Raw genomic sequence first — 24957 nt, 5'->3', positions numbered from 1 at the left:
GAAACATCCTGACGGACAGATTACATTTCACGTTGCTGCAGGAGTTCGATCTTTAGGAGGTTAGAGGAACACTCCTCCGGCTGCACAGCAGGAATGCTAACTGAATATAAGACGACAATATTTAAAAAAGGGTCAAAATACAGAGTGGTACAAATAAATCACTGGTTGTAATGTAAACCAGAGGGAGGTGGAGGAACCTGAATCCGTTACATGCTGAGTAAAACAAGCGTCCTCTTTCTGATGAATGCAGGAAACTAACGGAGAATCAGATTCTATTTATTCAAATGAGGTTCAGAAAATCGCTGGTTTTTGGACGGCTCTAAAGATTATTTCACAATATGTTCCTGTGGTTTGAGGAATGTGTGTTCAACCATCTGACACATGTACTGTGGAGGGAAAGTATAAATGCCAGAATATCTATATACTTGCACTATTCTTTTGTCATTTTCTATTATTTTATTTTCCACATTTAATGTAATCTATTTTTATCTTTTCTAATTCTCTCGGACTATTTAACTTTTTTTTTAATTTAATTTCAATAGTTTTGTTTGATTTCCCTTTTTTTTAAATTCTTCTTGCATATTTATTTTTATTTTAATACAATAAAAAAGTACTCGGAACAATTTTAAGTATTTTAAAACACAGGGTTGTGCAACAAAATGTGGTTACAGTGCCATTCACCTACATAAGAACAACAAAAAATCACAGACTGGTTTTGAGGAGAGTTAACAACAGGTCTTGGTTAAAGTATCATTATCTGTCTCCTGCAGGCAGAACATTAACTTTCCTCTCCTGGTTCGTAAAAACAGCTCAGGTTTCCTGTCACCTTGCTCCCAGGTGACGTACGGTTTATATATCTGAGGTAAACATGACCCTGGGCTGTAAACAAGCCGGAGAGGGTTTCTGCTCAGACTCTGTGAAATGAGTCAAGTAAAAACCTCCAATCTCGTCTAACTTAACCCGAAACATTCATATTATGTCTGTCATTGTTCTCTATCTGTCTGCAGTAATACGTTTGTAAGGTTGAGTTTTAGCCTTCACGCTTTGTGAGGAATATAACGGAATTTAGTCAAAACACTTTCCACGCGTCTCAACATCAGTATCAAAAAGAGAGCACGATGTATCGTAGGAAATGTGTCCAACATAAGATATACCAACGGAGACATGAACCGCGAATTGTGCAGATATACATTTTAGATTTTAGACAAAGCAAGTGAACATGCACTTCTAAAAGTACAAGACCTTCCCCTGTGAACTGCTGAGGTGTCTCTGAGCAAGGCACAAGAGTGGAATATATATATACTGCTTTATAATGATTACTTCTGTCTCGTAGTTACAGTTCAACTACTGAAATACATCTGTAATTGTTCAATATATACTTCCACCTTTAATACTGCTTTCCAGTGGCGAGCCGTGACTTTTATACCTAGGCCCTCTGACCCCCACCCCTTCCCTCAAATGATTACGTCACAGTGTATACTTCAGCGGAATATCAAAACAACGGCCCGGGGTGCAAAACGCATCAATGACAGCGACCCTCTACCACACAAAACAACAGCTGTAAATAACCCTATTTGTGTTCTTTGAAATTGAAAAGGATATTGCATTGTGTTTGTTACTTTCGTTGCAGTTGTATGTCTGAAGTGTAATAATATATGGCATGCTTTTATTTTGAAGGCGAGTTTACGCTATTGACAGGAAGTTGTTGTTGTTATGGAAACAAGAAAAGTTTCACAGCGGGCGGAACTTGTCATAAAGTCCGCGATAATAACACCCACCCATTTAGAGGGAAGATATGATTGGTCAATTGTACTGTCATCTGACATTACTCTCTCGTTGAGTTACTATAGCAACCCTCTGTGAATTCATAGCTGGACGTCCAACAGCTCCTAGCTTCACCTCGCAGAGACGAGCTTCTTTCATTTAACCCTTCACATTCCAACAGAAACTGAATAGGCAGATTTGAAGGATTTATTTCTTTGGAAATGTTATTTTAAATAAAATTAAATCAAGTTATTTTGGTAAAACTAATGAAAAATATAACTAAAAAGAATATATTAAAAAATATATATATTTTTTTAATGTTTTTAAATATTATTTTGTAGAATATCTTCGGCCCTCACAGAGGGCCTAGAGGGCCCTGACGGCTCACCACTGCTGCTTTCACACTTCTTTACACATGCTACACTTATTTATGTATTCTAATATACTGTTACTGGTACCCATTGTTGTCAACCTAGATGTGTATTTGAGTACATTTGAATGTGTATTTCTATTTGAATCTTTGCTTTTGTATATGCATGCCTTTTTAGTAAGTATTTTGGTATGTTTGGCTTTTCACTGTTGCTGTAATGTCTGTGGGATGAATAAAGGTTTTCTGATTTTCTGTATGTGCACTTTCAATTTCTACAGAAATCCATTTCCATTCAATTAGAAACTGGAATTATTGTTACGTTGCAATACGCCCAATGTCAGCCCAACGGGACCCATTTGATCTCCATCTCTTTCCATTTCCTGCTGCGGGTGTTTAAGATATTGTTGCATTTTAATTGCAGACCCCTGAATCAAAATAAGAATTGTCGCTCAGCAGACTTTCTAATATTAGCCAAAATCATATCATTGTTTAAATAATACAATCTTGTTTTTTTGCATACATAATGACATGATTAAAATCTCCATCTCTGTCCATGTCCCCGCTGCAGGTGTACACGTATAAGCAGAATGCTCTGAGCAGGCAGAAGGTGCAGCCCATGCACCACAGCAGCGTCGGGGGGGTGGAGGACATGTCCACGCTGGAGGACCTCCATGACGGAGCCATCATGCACAACCTCTTCCTGCGCTACCAGCAGAGACACATCTACGTGAGTTCACTGCTGGATAACACTCAAGATTCAAGGCTTTTATTGTCATGTGTTCAGAGCTACGGTGCAGATGTGTCAATGAAAATGACAATAAAGCCTTGAATTGATTTGAATTGATGATGAGTTTATGATGGATCCAAAGAGTCTCCAAGGTGGAGGTCGATCTGAACTCTTCTGTCGGAGGATTTTAGACCTGGACCTTTTTGTTTGTCTTGGTTTTAGTCCAATGGAGGTTTGATTTAGTCCAATGGATGTTTGATTTAGTCCAATGGATGTTTGATTTAGTCCAATGGATGTTTGATTTAGTCCAATGGATGTTTGATTTAGTCCAATGGATGTTGATTTAGTCCAATGGATGTTTGATTTAGTCCAATAGATGTTTGATTTAGTCCAATGGATGTTTGATTTAGTCCAATAGATGTTTGATTTAGTCCAATGGATGTTTGATTTAGTCCAATAGATGTTTGATTTAGTCCAATAGATGTTTGATTTAGTCCAATGGATGTTTGATTTAGTCCAATGGATGTTTGATTTAGTCCAATGGATGTTTGATTTAGTCCAATAGATGTTTGATTTAGTCCAATGGATGTTTGTTTTAGTCCAATGGATGTTTGTTTTAGTCCAATGGATGTTTGATTTAGTCCAATGGATGTTTGATTTAGTCCAATGGATGTTTGATTTAGTCCAATGGATGTTTGATTTAGTCCAATGGATGTTTGATTTAGTCCAAATGGATGTTTGATTTAGTCCCAATGGATGTTTGATTTAGTCCAATAGATGTTTGATTTAGTCCAATGGATGTTTGATTTAGTCCAATGGATGTTTGATTTAGTCCAATGGATGTTTGATTTAGTCCAATGGATGTTTGATTTAGTCCAATAGATGTTTGTTTTAGTCCAATGGATGTTTGATTTAGTCCAATGGATGTTTGATTTAGTCCAATAGATGTTTGTTTTAGTCCAATAGATGTTTGATTTAGTCCAATGGATGTTTGATTTAGTCCAATGGATGTTTGATTTAGTCCAATAGATGTTTGATTTAGTCCAATAGATGTTTGATTTAGTCCAATGGATGTTTGATTTAGTCCAATGGATGTTTGATTTAGTCCAATAGATGTTTGATTTAGTCCAATGGATGTTTGATTTAGTCCAATGGATGTTTGATTTAGTCCAATGGATGTCGTCTACTCCTTGAAGCAATTTGCAATATGAGATAATACAAAAAAAAGCAGGTGAACCAGAAGTGGATTTTACAACATTGCAAGCTTTCCAGTAGCAATGGTCACCTTTCAAATAATCTTTGAGTATTTGTCACATTTATTTTATTTATATGTTCTATTATTTTCTATTTTCCTTCATATATATATATATATTTTTTAATTATATGTTTTTATTATTTATATTTCTTCTTCTTATTTGTTTTAATTATATATCATTTTTATTATTATATATATTTATTTTCATTTTTAATTGTATTTCTTGTTTTTTTCTTGTTATTAATTCTTCTTGCACTTTTTTATTTTATTTATTTATTTGTATTTAAATGTCATTGTATTTTCTTTGAGGGAACAAGTATATATATGCTACTTATACCTACACAAGTGAAACCTGAGTGAGGGGCTCCATTTTAGAAACGTTATGCTATTGAGCCTTTTTGCCACAACTCGAGAACGAGACCCCTTCAAATCTAACGTGTTTCACCAGTCCTGACAAGTGTGGCAAAAGACACGTTTTAGCCCCCTAACCCAAAACGCGATCCTTCGTCATAAGAATGATAACTTTATGGACGACAACAAGCTTCCCATCTATCAGCTGAATCATGTTTAGTAGTTATTACACAACGTCAGAGATAGCCTCGAGACGCGGGCAGATAGGGAAGCTTGTTGTTCAGAATCAGAAATGCAAACTGAGACACGTCTCCCCGTGGACATCCAGTCAGAAGAGTTTCTGTCTCTGATTTATTAAAGTGAAGGTTTTGCCTGAGGCGGTGAGACACACTTATGAACCGGATTGTCTGAACACAACGTACAGGACACTCGGGTACAGACAGCAGGCTTTTACAAGAACATATAAACCTGTCTGACTACTTTTTCACTACTTCTAGAAACTTTTATGAGATCATTTCCAGCATAAAAACGTAAAAATATAAACAATTTTTTGTTCATGTAATATATATTTTTTAGCCTACAAAGTCCTCTATGCCCAATGTCTTGTTAGAACATTGTCTTTTAGGCTTTTCTAAAGTTTTTTAAGTTAACGTTTTGATCATTTGAAACAGAAATCATAGTAAAAGTTCACGTTTTGATCTTGATTTAAAAACGTATTCGCACAAAAAAAGTGCATGACATTTTTTTCAACTTTCTTTCAGGTTTAATATCATTATGATTCAGTTTGGTGTTTCCTTTGGATACAGTATGTATTCCCTATCATACTGTATACATTTTGATATCTGAGGCCTACTTTTTATAATTGCTGTTTTTTGTGAGTATAAACTTTGACCAGGCGATAAAACCCAAACACAAGAGAGATTATTTTAGCCTTTTTGGATCCAAGATGTTCAATTAATTACAAAAAACATAATAGGGCCCTTTAAATTAAAGTACAAAAGGCTTGGCATCAAAATGTACCAACAGTTAAATTACTTGATACGGTAATGGCCCATTTCAGAATCATAGGGTTAGGGTTCGCTCTAAAATGTAGGAACGTAGAAATATAAAGTGGAATAAGTACCTTCAAATTGGACCTAATTACAATACGTTGAGTATACTTCATTACATTCAACCATTGGGTAGTATTGGTGCGAATGTTACTTCCATGCTAAATAGGTCATTATTCTAGCCTGTCCTGTTTTACACGGTGAGATAATTAGCCAACCAAGCGTCTCTGTTCCTGCTGACCCCGTCACAGTGAAGGATTCTGGGAAATACTACTGTATGACGAAGACAAAGGAAATGTAGGACACATCCCAACACTGCTGTGAATCCGGACATATTGAGTGCCCCAAAGTTAGATTAGAAATGGTAAGGGTCCCCGGCACATGGGAAATGCCGGATGTTGGGCTATTTGCATAAGTTGCATTAATTAGCAGACAATAGCTAAACAATGGTTTGGCCCATTTTGGTGTTGTTTTTAAGGTTAATGAGGATTTTGAATACATTTCTGACATTTGTAGGATCAAAAATAGCACCATAAAACGTTCAAATCAACCCGAAATTCATCACTATCAGCCCAATGAGAGTACACATATGGCAACTCTCTGGTTAAGACTGACCTTTGGATCCTGAAATTGTCATAAATGCATTCAGCATCCTGAATAACCCCAAAAAACACTCCAAAACTGTCCAAGATGCAAAATTGTCTGGAAATGCTAATTTTGCAAATTGCCCAATGTAGACAAGTTAGCATCCGGGAGTTTCTGTGCTGTCGACCCGTACTTTACATTTCTAATATAAAACGTTGGGCTGCTCAATATTTTTAGGTTCTCATTGCTGGAAAGTAGTCTGGTGTGTTTCCGTCCTGAAGGCAGAACTTTCTGTCTGACTCCTGAGACAAAGGCAGCTCTGTGTTTCCACGGTAACCTATGACAGACGCACTCTCATTACTTTAATCACTGCTGAATGCTCCCGTATGGCAGAAATTATCCAATCAATGCATCACCGTCGCCCAAAATCTGCACTGCTTGCTTGTTTGTCTAAAAGTAAGAGGCCCATTCACAGACTTGTCCATAAATCAATTATTCAAAGTCACTTCCAGTCATGTGTCTCTCTCCAGAAGCTTTCAGTGTCTGGATTTATAACTTATCTGCAGTTTACTGTACTCAGTAGAGATGTCCGCTCGTCTCTCAGCTCCTGCCAGGGTTCTGTCTTCTGCTGACACTCTCCAGAGAATCTTCAGTGTCACACATACACTCTCCAGAAATGTGTTTCTCTTTCTAAAGTCAGCGCCTTCAGTGCCATGAGAGGAAGGGTTCATCAGGACGGCGTCAGCGAGTCATTTGTCATTGGACATATAAAAGAGACCTGGAACTAGAGCTGACTTCACGATTAGTAGCCAAATCATGCAATGCAGCATTCATACCTTTTTACTTCATCTTCTTAATTTAATTTACATAATTTTATATAAATGATGTTTATAAAAGGTGTGTGTGTGTGTGTGTGTGTGTGTGTGTGTGTGTGTGTGTGTGTGTGTGTGTGTGTGTGTGTGTGTGTGTGTGTGTGTGTGTGTGTGTGTGTGTGTGTGTGTGTGTGTGTGTGTGTGTGTGTGTGTGTGTGTGTGTGTGTGTGTGTGTGTGTGTGTGTGTGTGTGTGTGTGTGTGTGTGTGTGTGTGTGTGTGTGTGTGTGTGTGTGTGTGTGTGTGTGTGTGTGTGTGTGTGTGTGTGTGTGTGTGTGTGTGTGTGTGTGTGTGTGTGTGTGTGTGTGTGTGTGTGTGTGTGTGTGTGTGTGTGTGTGTGTGTGTCAGCAGTACCTCTGTGGATGAATCTCAGGTAAAGTTCCTGACTTCCTGAAATACCAGAGTCTCCGTGGGGGGGGGGGGCAGTCAGAGGTGAGGGACTGATGCGTGAAATCAAACGCATCGGAGCGAGGGGCCGACTCGTAACCAATCAGGGGCCCCGGATTCCTGAGAGCCCCCCCGCAGGGTTTCTGAGAGAACTAAATAAAGAGGGCTAATGAGTTCAGCAGGAAGAGAGAAGCTTCCTCAGGACACCGAGAGCCTTCCTGCTCTCTCGTCCTCTCGTCCTCTTACCCTCCTCACCCTCTCACCCTCTCACCCTCTCACCCTCTCACCCTCTCTTCCTCTCACCCTCTCACCCTCTCTTCCTCTCACCCTCTCGTCCTCTCGCCCTCTCGCCCTCTCACCCCTCTCACCCCTCTCTTCCTCTCACCCTCTCGCCCTCTCGTCCTCTCGCCCTCTCGTCCTCTCGCCCTCTCGCCCTCTCTTCCTCTCGTCCTCTCGCCCTCTCGCCCTCTCGCCCTCTCACCCTCTCGCCCTCTCGCCCTCTCGTCCTCTCGCCCTCTCGCCCTCTCGCCCTCTCGCCCTCTCGTCCTCTCGTCCCTCTCGCCCTCTCGTCCTCTCGTCCTCTCGCCCTCTCGTCCTCTCGCCCTCTCGCCCTCTCGCCCTCTCGCCCTCTCGTCCTCTCGCCCTCTCTTCCTCTCGTCCTCTCGCCCTCTCGTCCTCTCGTCCTCTCGCCCTCTCGCCCTCTCTTCCTCTCGTCCTCTCGCCCTCTCGTCCTCTTGCCCTCTCGCCCTCTCGTCCTCTCGTCCTCGACTATCATTGGCTTTCAGATGATCATTGGCTTTCAGATGATTTGCAGTCGAGTTGACGATGGTGTTTTTGAACATGTGGAACATTGAATTGTAACACACCATGTCTGCCAATACATTTGTTTTTGTTTAGCAAAGTTTGTCATCATAGATCTATAATATGTTAAAAAGTACCATGAGAAAAATAGGTTTGAAAAACACACACTCTCTCTGTGATTACTTACAAGATGTTCTATATTTTTTGACATTACAAAATCTGTAGAAGTTTGTAAACCTGATGTGTTTAGTGCGGCTGGTTTCTGGTGGAGCTACCAGTGCTACACTGTTCTTTAGCATTCCATAGCTAAACATGGACATTAGTGTGTGTGTGTGTGTGTGTGTGTGTGTGTGTGTGTGTGTGTGTGTGTGTGTGCCCGTGTGTGTGCCTGTGTGTTTGTGTGTGCGCTCCACTGGAAGACGAGAGAGGCCACTGTTTGACAGCCCAGCTGGTTACAATCACAGCAGCTCTAAAGGTTATACACACACACACACACACACACACACACACACACACACACACACACACACTCACACTCACACTCAGGAATCCCTGACTCGCTCTGTACCCCGATACTGTCCCTCTCTCATCTAATTTTTCTATCACACGCTGTTCTTTTTGCCTCTGCCCCATCAATATTTGTCTTGAATCCCCAACACACACTCTCTCATAGACACACACACACACACACACACACACACACACACACACACACACACACACACACACACACACACACACACACACACACACATATACACACACACACACACACACACACACACACACTGTCTCCTCTCTCTTTCTCTCTTCACAGCAGGGGGTCTTTAAATCAAGACCTTTCTATTCCTGCCTATCCGAACCGTTTTGTATCTGTATATTTAAAATATACATTACTTATTGTTTGACTGAAGGCAGACAATTCCTTCTGCAAATGAATTGACTGAATTGTTCATTGCAGCTTCATTCTGGAAACGTTGTTTTAAAAAAAACACTCACAATAACTCGTTGTAACTTGATGTTAGCGCTCAGATTCGCTGTGATATTGGAAGGGTTGTGCTTCTCCTTGCTTCACACGGGATATCAAAAACAGTCTGTCTTATTCCTTGTCTTAGCTCGAACACTGCCGACTCGCTCAGCTTCTTCCCAAACTGAATCCGCCTCCTGACTGGTGCAGAATAATACGTCTCCGTGTGTCGGCTGCAACAGGTTCACTTCACAAACTCCCAGCTCCAAACAGAAAGTCTTAAAGCTTTCTGCAGAAATCTGGAGTGGAGAAAACCAATCGATGCATGGCCTGTGAACGAGTAACGGCCCGTCCACACAGCCGCGTTAAAATAATCTTGAAGATCTTGGAGGTGGGCGTGTCTGAAAGCTTGGGGATTTTTTGCGAGCAACGCGACCAACAACCAATCACATGAATCTCCCGCCCCCGACATACAAAGCAATAGCAATGTTCAAACGAAGTGAACTGGATATAAAACCTACCAGTTTCACCCACTGTCTCTGCCTCCTCCCTCCATGCCTGGTTCCTCCGGTTTGTATCCCGGTAAGTTAATAGCGACTGGTCATAAAGAACCGGGTGATTTGCTACCGCAAAAACTCACTTCCCCTCCATTTTCAGGAATATAGAAAATGAACTGCGGTCTGGCTCTCCCAGCTGGCACGCGGTTTGATTGGCTAGCGCTTGTACTGTCAGATTTGCATAAACGGGATTTGATTGGCTGATGCTTCCACCTCAGCTTCAAAAGTTGAACATTGCTCAACTTTTGAATCCTGAAAATCCTGGAAATCTCCGCTTTGCTTCCCACAATGCAGTTCGGCGAAAAGTGAGGCAAAGTGACGTCAATCCATTCAAAGTCAATGGGCAGAAGCTTTGGAAGATTTTTTTAACGCTGCTGTGTGGACGGGCCGTAACTAATCGTGCCTCTGCTTCTGTCAAAAATACCCTGGAGCTAATCGGCTAATGGCTCAACTGTAGATATACAAGCTGATGATAATGATAAGTGGTTAATGGGTTGAAACTTAAAACGTGCAAAAATCACAAAAAGAAGGACACAAAACGCCATGACACAGATTGATGTTGCTTGCACAGACCCTCACTCTTTGTTAGAGCAAGATTTTATAGTTTGAGGTTTAATTTTCTTGTAATATAAGCTGTATCGTATAACAACATTTCAAAATGCAAATATCTGAAATAGTCCAGATGAGGCTTATTGCATGCATTTCAATCGTATCTCTGTGATCTCTGCAGTCAGAGCTCTCCACCTGAACACACACCTTCAGACCACACACTGAATCCCTCTGGACACACTGAAACACAAAGCCACTTTACTTCGTATTAAAGCGGAACGTGTGCATGTGGAGGCACGTTTACATTGCAGAGGCTTCAGAGCTGATTACTGTCAGATGTGGAGCGACTGCCCTCCGGCCAAAAAACCTCCATGTCATTTCCTGTCGGCTATATATACAAATACCCTCGGTACGTATGTCACTTCCTGTGATTTAGACTAAGAGTGGGTACTGTCCCGTTGGCCGTGTTGGGGAGAAGTGAACTACAAGTCATTTTAAAACACATTTTCTTTGTTGATTTGATCATTTTTTACTTAGATTTCTCCGTAAGGAAGCTTTTCTGTAGCTCGACTTCCTCCAGTGTGAAGACGTTTTCAAAGTAGTCTCTCCCACACCGCCCATTGGTTTGATTTAGATCTGTGTTGTTGGAAATATCTCGAATGTGAGAGAAATGACTGCATTAGTGGAATTAGAGAAATCGTGGCATGTGTGGCTCCATGCAAATGTTTTTTAGCATTTTTTGGTCGCTAATTAAGGTACATTTTGGTTTTTCACTCGTCTGTTATTTGTTAATGGACCTTGAGAACAGAAAACACATTCGTCTGGAATCTGGGGGACATTGTTGTTGGCTCTGATGATTCAATGTTGGTTCCACTACTAGACGTATCAGCTGACTGAATCCAACAGGGCTTTAGTGAGTTTCAGCTAATTGTTTATCTGTCTTTCCACAACTTTATCGTTCCCTTTTCACTTTCCTCGCTCTCATAGTGTTTCTTTCTGGTACACAGCAGCGAACAGCAGACAGACACCGTTAGAGACTTTCTGGTGAACATCGTGCAGCGATTATCAGCTAAACATATTTCCCTCAGGAGATGGAGGAGACCCAAAACGGAGCAAAAAAGAGAGACAACTGGACTCAAACTCATCGGATAAACACAAAGACTCTGAAGATATGATCCTGTTACTGCTGGATGTGTAAATAAGAAACTGTTCGTTTTCGGTTTAATTATCTGAGGAAAAATACATTTGAGCAGCGATCTTTAAAAGAAAATCTAACTTTCTTTTACCTTAAAACACAATGTTGGTTCCTTCCTTGTGTAATGCGTGATTACTTTACAGTCTATGTGGGGGAAACTTCTGAAGCAATTGGAGTCAGGACTCCGAATTCACACCAACGCAACTCCGGTTCAAGCTCCGTGCTAGAGCTTTTCAGTTTCAGAACCGGTTCTTCGGTTTAGCTCCGGCTCTTTTCACACCGCCCAGAGTCCAACTGGTGCTGCGTCATTGCATCATCGTTTGCGTCATGACGTAACCGTTTGCGTGCCTGCTTCATAAAGCCACACCGCGCAGAAACCCCTCACAGCTGACAACAACAACAATGGCCGATGGTGCTCCAGCTTCCTCTGCACCTCTTCGGAAGACCAGATTCCCAGCAGGTAGCTGGTCTCTTCAGTGGACCACTGCTGCTTGTTACGTTTCTCCATCGTTGTGTACAAACTGGATAAAAAGTTGGCTTGTTGTTGTTGTTCAGGAGTTGATCCCGCCCCCGCCCCTGCCCCCGCCTCGACGTAAGCATGACGTATGTGGTGCTTTTGCTCTGGCCGGACAATTTTTTGGTGCTCGAAACGAACCGGATTCCGGAGCTAGGGGCTGCTCCGCTGCGGTGTGAACAGGAAAACCCTGGTTCAAGCTCCAGCTCCGAACCGGCCCTGAAACACCGTTGGTGTGAATGAGGTAAGAGAGACACGAGGAGAGCTGGAGCTTTGATGGCAAACACTGACGGTTTATTTGGAGCTTCGGCCGGAGAGTTCACAAGAAATGTCACGGGCCACGAGTTGACCACACGTTATGATGTTTAAGTTTCTCTGAGGGTAATCAACGTTCTTCATTAGTTAGACTAAACAGTGGAGGAAACTGATTCACATTTGTTGTCGCTTATGGCTCGGGGTCATCTACACCCCAAGAAGGATGTGTCCCACAACAATGACCGGGAGCTGCCCGGTCACAAACTGGTAACAACAACAACTTGCTAGGGCAGCCCCTCCTTAAGGGAGATAGCGGCTGCTCGAGGCTGAGCATCTGCGTCAGAGGGTGAAAGAGGACAGCAGGGCAAATGATTCCCTAACAGTATACATCACAAAAACAAAGTAGTAACATCATGGAAAATAAAACAATATATTCTCATGTGTATGATCGTTGTCCTCCAGCTATAGAGACAGGTATTTCCCTCAGGAGATGGAGGAGACCCAACATGGAGCAAAAAGAGAGACAACTGGACTGAAACTCATCAGAGAAACACAAAGACTCTGCTGGATGTCTCTGGATAAGAAACCTTCTGCTTTGGGTTTCATTTCCTGAGGAGAATACATCGGAAATGTGAGCAGCTTATTATCTTAAACTTTAAAGCAAAGTTTGGCTCCTCATTTCCAGTCGAATGCACAGGAAATTAAAACGTTTTTTTTGTTATCCCCTACTAGTATCAAAACCTCCAACCATGTATTATAATCAAAATGAGAAAATGCTATTTAATTATTTAATCATAGAAAATATGTATTTTAACATAAGAAGCTCAAATGAACAAAGATTACATTTAAAAGAAAATGTAATAAACACAAGAAATTAAATATGAATACATTTAAAACATTTTAGAAATAAATAAATATATGTTGAAAAGTTTCATGTCGCCTTGAAACCTGCCAAACTTTCTTGTGTCACTTTAACATAGTAATAATATTCCCTCCTCTCTGAACGACTGCAGCAGATGTTTGGTTTCCGTCCGTCAGCGTTGATATTAAACTCGACCCGTGGACCAGCGTCGCTTTAATCGCCAAGTCAAACAAATGCAGGAATTTGTCTTTGTGACACGGTGACTGCTGAATGCCTGAACCCCTCTAACCCCCCCACTCGGTTACATTTCCTGCCGTCAGCCATGCAGGTTGCACAGACCCTGGATCTGATCCTTATATGTTTGTAGAAATAATAACAATCTTCATTTGTACAGTATAGCACCTTTCATACAATAAGTGCAGTTCAAGGTGCTAGTAGACATTTCACAGAGAATTGATATCACACAGAATACAGTTACTAGTAAAAGACATATAAACAAACACAAAAAATAGTAGGTAGGTAGGTAGGTAGGTAGGTAGGTAGGTAGGTAGGTAGGTAGGCAGGTAGGTAGGTAGGTAGGTAGGTAGGTAGGTAAGCAGGTAGGCAGGTAGGTAGGTAGGTAGGTAGGTAGGTAGGTAGGTAGGTAGGTAGGTAGGTAGGTAGGTAGGTAGGTAGGTAGGTAGGTAAGTAACTAAGTAGGTAGGTAGGTAGGTAGGTAGGTAGGTAGGTAGGTAGGTAGGTAGGTAGGTAGGTAAGCAGGTAGGTAGGTATAGGTAGGTGTAGGTAGGTAGGTAGGTAGGTAGGTAGGTAGGTAGGTAAGCAGGTAGGCAGGTAGGTAGGTAGGTAGGTAGGTAGGTAGGTAGGTAGGTAGGTAACTAAGTAGGTAGGTAGGTAAGTAGGTAAGTAAGTACGTACGTAGGTAGGTAGGTAGGTAGGTAGGTAGGTAGGTAGGTAGGTAGGTAGGTAGGTAGGTAAGTAAGTAACTAAGTAGGTAAGTAACTAAGTAAGTAGGTAGGTAGGTAGGTAGGTAGGTAGGTAGGTAGGTAGGTAGGTAGGTAGGTAGGTAGGTAGGTAGGTAGGTAGGTAGGTAGGTAGGTAGGTAGGTAGGTAGGTAGGTAGGTAGGTAAGTAAGTAGGTAGGTAAGTAGGTAAGTAAGTAAGTAGGTAAGTAAGTAAGTAGGTAAGTAAGTAAGTTGGTTGGTAGGTAAGTAAGTAAAGACAACTATAAAATACATGACAGAACTTGAAGTACAATCGTAATAGATTCATATTAAATAAATTAAATACCAAAGAAAGAGTCAAATACAATAAAAACCATACAATAAAATACCATAACATGTCGGACTCACTGGGTAATATTAATCCTGCTCTAACTTGTATTATTCAATTCTATTTGAATTGTTTAATACATGCAGGATCACCCCCCACTCTGTTACATGTCCTGCCGTCAGTCATGCAGGCTGCACAGACCCTGGATCAGATCCTCCAGTTCTCCTCAGTGTTGCTCCATCTGGTCTTCATTTCCCCGTCAGAGCGTTTGTCTGGCTCCGGCTCTGAGGGATCTGGTTTTTTGGACAGGTCTCAGCCTCCCTCTGCTCTAAAGTTTCACCGTGAGCTCTGACTGACGCCTCTCTGTAAACACTGAGTCTCTCTCGCTGCCGTTAACAGAGAAAAACACTCACTTTAGTTCAGTTGGACACTAACTGGGATCTGCTGTTCGTCAGGGCGTTATCTGCTGAGTGTTAGATATAGTAAAGTGATACTGTACTTATAATCTGTCTTTGGAGAGTTTAACACTCACCTCTGAAGATGTGTTTGAGTTGCTCGTCGTCCACACTGCTCGTCATGTCCCAACTTGTTCACTTAATTACAATGAAGTGGGTAAAACTATGTAAAAGTGGATTCAAATGATCATGCTGTTTGGGGCATTAGGTGTTGGAAAGAAATATAGAACTATTAGACAGAAATATATGATAACTACCGTCATTCAATTAAAAAAACATTCAAAGGAATGTTTACAAGAAATACACATTACAGTCATTAATATACAATAAAAACAATCAAATAAAATACCATACAATGTCGGACTCCTAAACCTAGCTTGTATTATTCAATTCTATTTGTATTGTTGAATACATTCAGGATCGCCTCTAACAGCTGTCAGCAAGTCTTCTTCCTCACATAGTTAAATAACATCTCACAGACACATCATCATCATCATCATCCTCAGAGAGGTTAACCCGAGAGCACGCGACAAAAACTCTAAATCTTGCCCAGTATATGTGTTTAGTATCTATAGAATATGTCTCTCCACCTGAGATGAGATGTAATAACTGCAGAGGTGACACTGCAGTGAGATATCAGGGCTTGTTTTTAGACGATGCATCATCTTGTTGAGTCAAAACATCGTACTTTGAGTTGTATCTCAGATGAAACTTATTTCTTTAACATCAGAAAATCTGAACACTTTTGAGTAGGGCTGTGCGATTATGGCAAAAATCATAATCACGATTATTTGGGTCAATAATTGATATCACGATTATTTTGACGATTATTCATTGACCATTTATTGAACTTTAAAACAAATAATATTTTACCAATAAACAAGATCAACAAATATGTTGGAGCACACTTCCAAAACCATACTAAACATATATTAATATGATAAATAAAAATAAATTAGACCAAAATAAATGAAATCAAACATGTTGCAGTGCACTGTCACAACCTACTGAAAACTCCTTAACATATAGCCAACATGTTGGTAAAACATATTCATCATATTCCACTCAGTTAAACGTTGAAGGCTGGCCAACCGTCATGGTCCAGAAGTAACAGGAAATAAATGTTGAACTACAATTTAAGACCAAATAAAAATGTTTAGGCCACCATGGCAAATGCTGGTAGGGCTGCTCGTGTCAACTCTTAAAGATTTTTTGCAATAAACACCAGCCTGTTGACATGGTCTGGTTTCAGAGATGAGCGCAGGCAGGGGACGATATTGCCACCTGCACTGAAGACCCTCTCTGAAGAGGAACTTGTGGCAGTGCTGCCACATATGACACAGGACAAAAAGAAAAGACTCTGAACCCTTTCTTTGCCATTATATAAAAATAGTGTTGCTACAAAAGTATAAATGAGGCTTACTAATAAGACAACTCAGATCTGAAGCTACTCAGGAATCTGCTGCCAAAGTGCAATAAAAAAGACAACATTAATAGAATCAAACCCTTTTTTTGTTGCATTTTAGTCGAGTATAAAAAGAAATGCCTTTTAAAATAGCAACACTAGTTTCTTAACCTGAATTGATCATAGACTATAATCAATTTAAACAGAACAGATCTTAATGTTTGCATTCTTATACCATGTTGTACAATAATTATAATGAATAAGTTCAAACAAACTCAAATTTACAGCTGATTAATAACGGTATCTAACTTGAGTTTGTATTATATCAAAAACCTGTTGAAATGCTTCTGTTATTGTTACTGTCCCCAGGAATGCTTCTTTCACAACTTCGCCATCTTTGAAAGACTTCATGTGTTTCGCAAGAACGTGACTGGCACGTTAAGATGCTCTGGTAGCAGCCTTGCTCTTGTTGTCGGGCCTGGTGAAAATGGACTGCTGTGCATTTAGCTGTCCTTTCAGGCCCCTCCCCTTTTGGGCAGAATTAGGAGGGAATTCCGTCTCGTAGCGTTTGTGCACTGTTTTGAAATGCCGCTCCTAAATTACCCTTCTTCGATAAATCCACGCTCGCATTGCAGATGAGACAGATGGACTTTGAATTGGAATAGAAACACAAATAATCATCTTCCCACTCGGAGTGAAAATTATATATTTTGGGCTTTTTTGCTTCTGCCATAATTGCGGTCTTGTATGTGTGCGGACTGTCACTGCACTGCCCACTGCCCAGCCACGCCGGCCAATCACAAAGTTTTGATGCGTTCAAGTGCATTATTCTGGCACGGGAACATTATGTTACAGGACATTAACGATAAAACAGAATATTGTTGTTCTATTTTTAGACACATCTCGCGATCGACTAGGAATCTCCCCGCGACCCTTCTTTTTAACGAGTTGCTGCTCTTGTTCTGACATCTTCGCTCGCGATGAACACATGTCACTCCCACGTGGCCGAGTGGGCTTTTAGGGAGGGGCGAAAGCACACCCAGCAAAATAATCGTATTTTGTCAATTATGCTGTTTTCATAATCGTCACAAGCCATAATCGTAATCGCGATTAAAATACGATTAATTGCACAGCCCTACTTTTGAGCATTTGCGGCTTATATTGTAACCGCATTTCCTGATTCTGGTCAAATATAGGTCAAAATGAGTTCTCCCAGCTATTAGAGCGGAGCAGGGATGACGTATTTACCCGGAAGGAAGCGGCTGGTTCCCTCGACTAAAAAGCAACGAGATTTCTCCATAGCATTTAGGAAAATAGCTGGAAATAAGATTTGATAAATGCACGTTTTGTTCAGCCGGATCATCTCCACATGTCTACTTTTATAATGTTCGAATCATAACTCTAATGACCAGAAGCTAAATGCTATAAAGGAGCTACAGCGAGTCCAGCAGCACGACTTCAACGTCACGCCAACTTCAGATCCAGATTCAAACACACAGACTCTAGATGGAACGAGTTGAAGCGTTAGTTTGAACAGTCTGCAGGAGGCAGGGACTTGCTTTCAAGCAGAACAGAAACTAACTTAGAGGAGTGTTCACGTGTTCGGCGTAATGACGTACAACGACCTCCACGACTTCTGTAGTCCTATTCAGCCACTTGGTAACAACCATCGTTTCTCAGACACGTCCACTCTTCAGAAATCACCAGTGGGGTCACTGCTGATGATTTAATGTAGAACAAAACGTGACCCGTCTCTTCAATGTGTCTCAACCACAGACCTTAGTTCCAGATGTTTTCCAAAACCCTATGGAGAGATCCCATTGGCTCTGAGACGAGGGAACAGGAAGTGGTGACATGCTGACTCACTTCCTGGTTTTAGGACTCGTCACGGCCCCGCTCCATTACAAGATGTGATTTATCTAAATATCCCTTCTTATTTAAAGGAATCTTAATAAGCACATTTTTTTGTACTTATTTCAACTGACAACTTGTTTTCATTATTTTTTAACTTGTTATGGAGCTGCATTTTTTCCAGTGTGATGATCCAGATCAGAGCTAAACTGTTTACACATCTCCGCTTTTATTCCTCCAAACGGAGTCCTTCACCTGAGCAGAGATCGGTGTTTACAGAGAGATAACAAAGGGATCCTCTGTACAGCACTATGACTTCCCCCTGTATGATTTGCACACGCAGGCAGGATAGTCCACAGTATTTGAAATGTAAATACTCTCCCCTCAACTGCCATTCAAATGTATTTGCATCCATAGTATCTGTAGGTCAGCGGGGCGTCTGTACGAGGGCTTTAATGAGCAGGAGATGAAGACGTTGGCACTGGAGGAAACGTCCTCGTCAGCGAGAGAATACCTGCGTCTGAATCCTGAGATACGTCTTGTTTAGACAGGATGTTTAACCAGGACGTTACACAGGGGGGAGTTAACAGAATCATGTTAACGTAGGAGGTATAGGTTAGGCAGAGGAAAGCACTTGATGGGACTTGTTCATGGTTAGAATGGCGTTTCTTTATAGTTTGACTCAGTATATCGGCCAGATTGTGTATTAATGTTGCTTAAAATAGTGCCCCCAGCCTCTACAGCAGTGATTCTCAAACCTTTTTCATTAATGTACCCCCTTTGAAAAAAAAATGCAGCCAAGTACCCCCTGATCAGCGCAAAAACCATTTGTTAGGGAAGAAATGCCTATATAAAGAGGTACAGTACAGCGCTGCACCATCGGTGTCTGATTTATTAAAACAACAACCTTGTAACTGAGAAACACTTAAATGCTACATTTCAACACTAAGACGACATTAGTTGCATTGAACTGATCTTTTTAATAAGTTGTACAATGTAGTGAAACATGGGCTCGTGCTTCACTGAGGATCTGTGTCATTCTGACAGCGAGGCAAACTGCAGTTATTACACTTCGCGTTTTGAAACATGTGAAACTCTGTTCATATAAAACCCACTCTGCTCAAACTTCCTTACTTTTTCTAAAATTGGTATTTATTTATTTTTTCAATTAACATACAAATAAATCTCACGTACCCCCTGCAGTACTCCAACGTACCCCTAGGGGTCCGCGTACCCCCATTTGAGAACCACTGCTCTACAGTATATCCCACTGTTTGAGTATCATTTATTAATAACTACTGTGTTGCGTTGCTTAAGGAGATTGCTGAGCCTTTCGTTAAAGAAACTCAATCAGTCTGTGATCCATATCTTCAGTATATGAACCAATCTAAGCTAAAAGCAACAGACAGGAAGTAGAAATGTACTGAAGGACGGATTGACTAACGGATGCTTTTGCTCTTTTTATGCAGGGGATTTGTTGATGATAAGAACATGACACATTTCTCTTTGAAAAAGCAGATTTATCTAAGCTGTCTGCTTTCTGCTAAAAGCATGGTAAGACCGGAGGAACCATCTGGGGTAACACTACACTACTTCTACTGGTGCTTTTACAGGTCATCGGGTGCATATCATATCATAGTATAATCTTATTTGGGCAGTTAAATATCCTATATGTAATGACTGAAGTGAACCACAGGTTGTAACGAGAGTTGAACTTGTATTCATAATGTCAAAAGCTGAGCGATCTTCAAACTCTTAGTAGACGACCCTCTTCAGATGAAGCCTTTAATGACTGATTGAAATGCTATTTTCTTAATGTCTTTCATTTTTTGTAAAGCACTTTGAATTGCCTTGTGTTGAAAAGTGCTATATAAATAAACTTGCCTTGCCTTTGCATCACCAGGCTGATTGTCTTCTCTTCATGCTGTGTGCATCGCTATGCCGACTAACCCTAATCATGGTTATTATGGCTGTAATCTGATATCTGTTCTTCAGCGCTCTGGGCACGGTGTAACCTCACGCACGGCAGAGCTTTCGTCTTATTTCTATTCATCCAAACGATTTGGAAATGTTTTCTGATTGACCTCGATAAAGAGGAAAAGGGGTCTTCTGTTGTAGATGTGTCTGCTTTACGCTGAAGCTCCAGTAGAATAATAAACCTTTTACTAACCGGTAGTGAAGCGATAATAAAAGCTACGGAAGAGAGGACTAAAGCGGCCTCACTAAAGCAAGCAGAAGGTGTGAAGCACATCTCCGTGGGACTACAGCCAGACGCTAAATGTGATTCCACTGTGACTGACAGCCGCCTGCTTTCAGAGGTGCTCTTGTGTTGTTCCGGGATAACAAGAAGTCTGCAGAGAGGAGGAGAAGCTCTGCACACCAAAGTGTTTCTTCTAAATGCATCTTCTCCTCCAGGCGACCCTCACCTCCTAATGTGTGCTCATGGGAACACTCTGATCCCCTGTAATACGATTTACACTTTGCACACACACAATGTTCCCGTCTTCAGACGAACATGATAGAAAATACCTCGTCTTCTTTACATTTAGCAGAATAGGTGTTTAGACTCCAGAGAGAAAGTAGGGTAAAGTTCAACATGACCCTTTTTGCAGCATGAAACCTGAGCTGCTGGGATTTGTGGGGTTTCTGTGCAGCTTTTCATGGAGAAACGTGGGTTATCTTACTTATGTAACTTAAGTTATGTAACAATTACACTTATTGACCCAAACAGGCTTTTTTCTAAACCCAAGCAAGTAGTTGTGTTGCCTAAACTAAAGTGCTCCCAAACTTTAATAACTTGCTTAAAACCACTGCAGTTATGTTAAGGAATGAGGACGTGTTAATATTATGTTAACCCATAGGTGGAAGACTTGTCAATATGTCATTGTGATGCATGCATATACTGCCATTCTCCAACAGCAACACATAATACAAGAACATTCCCATGCAACATTTGATTAAAAGAGATCGTTAAGAATAGGTATATGCGTTCTTTAGATGGTTATGATTAAGGCTAATACACATGTTGACAGTCAAAGCACACATACTGTATCACAAGAAGTAGATAAGGTACAGGATGTCTGGATATGTTCGACCTTGAAGCAAATTGAACAGATTGGCTTCATCTTTTTGTTGATTTGTGTCGATGCTGGGAAATGAGACATATGACCTCTTACAAAGTCTGACTTTTGAGAGTTTGCTCCAACATGGAGTGGACCACGCTCATGAGTGTTATCCAAAGGGTTCAGGAGCAGAATTTAGACATTTATTCTGGGGTTTGTACACAAACAACCTGGTGCCTTTAAGGGGTAAATCCAAATGAAAAGTAATTATTGTTAACCTTTCCAAACTGTGGATCGAGTTCACTCTTTTAACCAATTTAAGGTTTGTTTTCTTGGGACGTCCGCTTGTCTTAGAGATGGAAAACGTCTCAACTTGTTAACCGCACCTCTTTGCGTTTGTTGGGTTTGACAGTATCTTTTAACGCTGCTCGGTTATGGCAAAAATCATAATCTCGATTATTTGGGTCAATAATTGTAATTGCGATTATTAAATGACTTTGAAAACATCCATTTATTGTAGAAAAAACCTTTGAACAGTTGATTACCCTGAACTTAAAGTAGAACTCAACTGAAAAACCAATACAAAAAAATAATTTAAAAAATAAGTAATAATAAAAAAATAATCGTTTTATTTCGATCACGTTGTTTTCGTAGTCGTTGCAAGCCGTAATCGTAATCACGATTAAAATACGATGAATTGAGCAGCCCTAGTATCTTTGCATCAACACATCTCTACCACTTTTCTGAACAGCCTCCGTGACGATTTGTTCTGCTAACCTTTACGACGTCTCGCAGCGAGGCCATCGGGAGAAACATCCAGTTGTTTTCTCACAGACACACACAGATGCTGATGTGCTGCCTTTTTTCCCAGCCTTCCCACAATGCATCAGTCACCACCGCAGCGCTGAACACTGCCAACACTTTCTCTGGCTTCTGCTTCAGCCGTTTGCTTTGCTTTGAACTCTGAAACATGAAGCCGCTCTGGAAGATGTGCAGTTTGAGGGAGGCGAGGGGAAAAGAACAACAACAGGTCAGAAGTGTTGAGCGTTGAGATGCTGAGCTTTCCCCAAGCTGAGAGGAAGTGGTGACGGAGATGTTGAGTATCACTGGGGTCATGTGTCTGTCGTCTGACTTCCATTAAGCTCAATAAAGGTTTTATGACTCTGAGCTTTTGTCAGAGAACTGGATTATGTGCAGCCTTTGGCCCGTCTGTTATTCCAACAGTGACGGGCTGCAGAGATGTTTGACTTATAGGTTCAGAGAGATATCACTTGTCGTTGGAAAGGTTTTCAGAAACCAATGTTCTGCAATCGTTTATCATCGTTTTAAAATGGTCCATCTTAACTTTGGTGGATTGGACTTTTGGACAGGGCAAATAACGGTTGCAAATGATGTGCAATTCTTGAAGATGGAGACATTGTCCACAATCCATCCTTTGTGAATCCGCCACTAGTCTCTTAGTTTGATGTTTGCAGAGATGTTACAGCCTGGCGTCATTTACATGTTAAACCTTTTGGAAAGCCGTACCATGACGTTTAAATCTCAATCTCAACAGAACCTGTTTCTGAAATGTCTTGTTGGTAGCAGATGGATAATTCACTAAACGATTGTGCAGCTTTTGCAGCTAATACACCTGCACCACAAAGACGAAAAGAACCAGTGTAACTATCAAAGCCACAGGACTGGAAAGCTTTTCTTACTGGGCTGCCAGGCTAATAGCTCCTCGCTGGTCCTGTGGGATTTGAGGTATTGAAAGTATAACGAACATATGATGCAAAAACAGCCCAATTAAGAAGATAGGTGAAAATAGTCCATTCATACCTGATTAACGTAACTCTATCTGTGAACATGTACTATCTTACAGGTAGACATCATCACATCTGGTTCATTTACACCCTGAATAATATATATATATATATATATATATATATATATTGTAGTACTAATGATATAATCTATTTATAGTTGTACATGTTGCTCTCCCTGAGGTTTCTCCCTTGTTCCCCTTAAACTGTGGGTTTTCTCTGGAAGTTTTTCCTTGTACGATGTGAGGGTCTAAGGATAGAGGGTCTGAGGACAGAGGGTCTAAGGACAGAGGGTCTGAGGTCAGAGGGTCTAAGGACAGAGGGTCTAAGGACAGAGGGTCTAAGGACAGAGGGTCTAAGGATAGAGGGTCTAAGGACAGAGGGTCTAAGGACAGAGGGTCTAAGGACAGAGGGTCTGAGGACAGAGGGTCTGAGGACAGAGGGTCTGAGGACAGAGGGTCTGAGGACAGAGGGTCTGAGGACAGAGGGTCTGAGGACAGAGGGTCTAAGGACAGAGGGTCTAAGGACAGAGGGTCTAAGGACAGAGGGTCTGTGCTGTTGTATTTGCTGTAAAGTGTCTCTACTGTAGGCTATTTTTATTGTATGTACAGCACTTTGGCTCCACCAAACATCGTTTATAAATGTGCTAAATAAATAAAACTTGATTTGATGTATATTGTATGTAGACATACATTTAGATATATCATTTGTAAGTCAATAATAAATATTTGATACTGCCTAAGTCTGTACAGTATCATAATTCTCTTGTTTCATTATTGTTTTATGCGTTCGAAATAAATCAAAATCAAAATCCCAATGTGCACCGTGAATAACATCCTCTCTCTGACCCTCAGACGTACATCGGCTCCATCCTGGCGGCGGTGAACCCGTACCAGTCTCTCTCCGGTCTGTACGACCACGCCGCCATGGAGCTTTACAGCCGGACCCACCTGGGAGAAATCTCTCCGCACATCTTCGCCGTCGCCAACGAGTGTTACCGCTCGCTGTGGAAGAGACTGCAGAACCAGTGTGTCCTCATCAGGTAGCTGGATCCTTCTTTCTAACTCCTGGTTGGTTGGTTGGTGGTGCTTGTTATGGTTTTAAAGCTGTCGTAGATGTTTGGCCACTAGGGGGCAGAAAACACCGAAAACAATCTGAGACACAAATCTAATTAGATGTTGGCTGAGGAACAATAACAACTTTCTTTAAAGAGGCCCTATGATGCTTTAGGGGGAGTTCCCCCTTTCCTGTAGTGTGTTATATACGTTTGGTGCATGTAAATGGTCTGCAAAATCCCAAATGTTCTTCTTTAATGCTATACGGCAATATATTTCTGGCCACTAGGGGGCAGAACACATCGTAATACAAGCTGAGAAACAATACAAACCTTCTGTAAAGAGGCCCTATGATGCTTTTGTTCCCTTTCCTGTAGTGTGTTGTATAGGTTATTATGCATGTCAATGGTCTGCTAAGGCAAACAAAGTATCTTCTCGAAAGCTAGATTTCTGGCCACTAGGGGGCAGAACACATCGAAAACGAGCTGAGAGACACAAATCCTATTAGATGTTGTCTGAGGAACAATACAAACCTTCTGTAAAGAGGCCCTATGATGCTTTTGTGGGGTTTCCCTTATCCTGTAGTGTGTTATATAGGGTTTGTGCATGTCAATGGTCTGCTAAGGCTAAAATCCCCAAGTATCTTCTCTAAAGCTAGATTGTTGGCCACTAGGGGGCAGAACACATCGTAAAACAAGCTGAGAGACACAAATCTTATTAGATTTTGGCAGAGAAACATTAAAACGTTTCAAAGACATGTGCTTATGCTGAAGAGCCAGTCAGGATATCCATACCTTTCTGGTCTGAGGTTATATCGAGCGCTCTAATTGGCCATTAGTCGAACTGCTGAGATCATGACCTTGTTTTATCGCTTTCCCCTCAAAACACTTTGATCAACTTTCAAGTCCCCCCGGGCAGTTTGGCTGCAGCTCTGAGGATTTAACCACTACTCACACACACACACACACACACACACACACACACACACACACACACAC

The 24957-nt window shown here is 41.2% G+C and overlaps 1 protein-coding gene across 1 annotated transcript; it reads left to right on the top strand.

Annotated features, from left to right (window-relative positions):
• Nucleotides 1-2687: 2687 nt before the first annotated feature.
• LOC117557110 (unconventional myosin-X-like) lies at nucleotides 2688-23946 on the top strand (the record flags this gene model as incomplete). The annotated part of the gene is made up of 2 exons (XM_034232794.1): nucleotides 2688-2861; nucleotides 23759-23946. Coding segments are annotated over exons 1-2 (362 nt in total), but the record flags the coding sequence as incomplete, so codon positions are not given.
• Nucleotides 23947-24957: the final 1011 nt, after the last annotated feature.

The sequence above is a fragment of the Gymnodraco acuticeps genome, unplaced genomic scaffold (assembly GCF_902827175.1).
Source record: "Gymnodraco acuticeps unplaced genomic scaffold, fGymAcu1.1, whole genome shotgun sequence".
Classification (NCBI taxonomy): Eukaryota; Metazoa; Chordata; class Actinopteri; order Perciformes; family Bathydraconidae; genus Gymnodraco; species Gymnodraco acuticeps.
The sequence above is the reverse complement of the archived record's forward strand: the minus strand, read 5'-3'. Positions and strand labels throughout refer to the sequence as shown.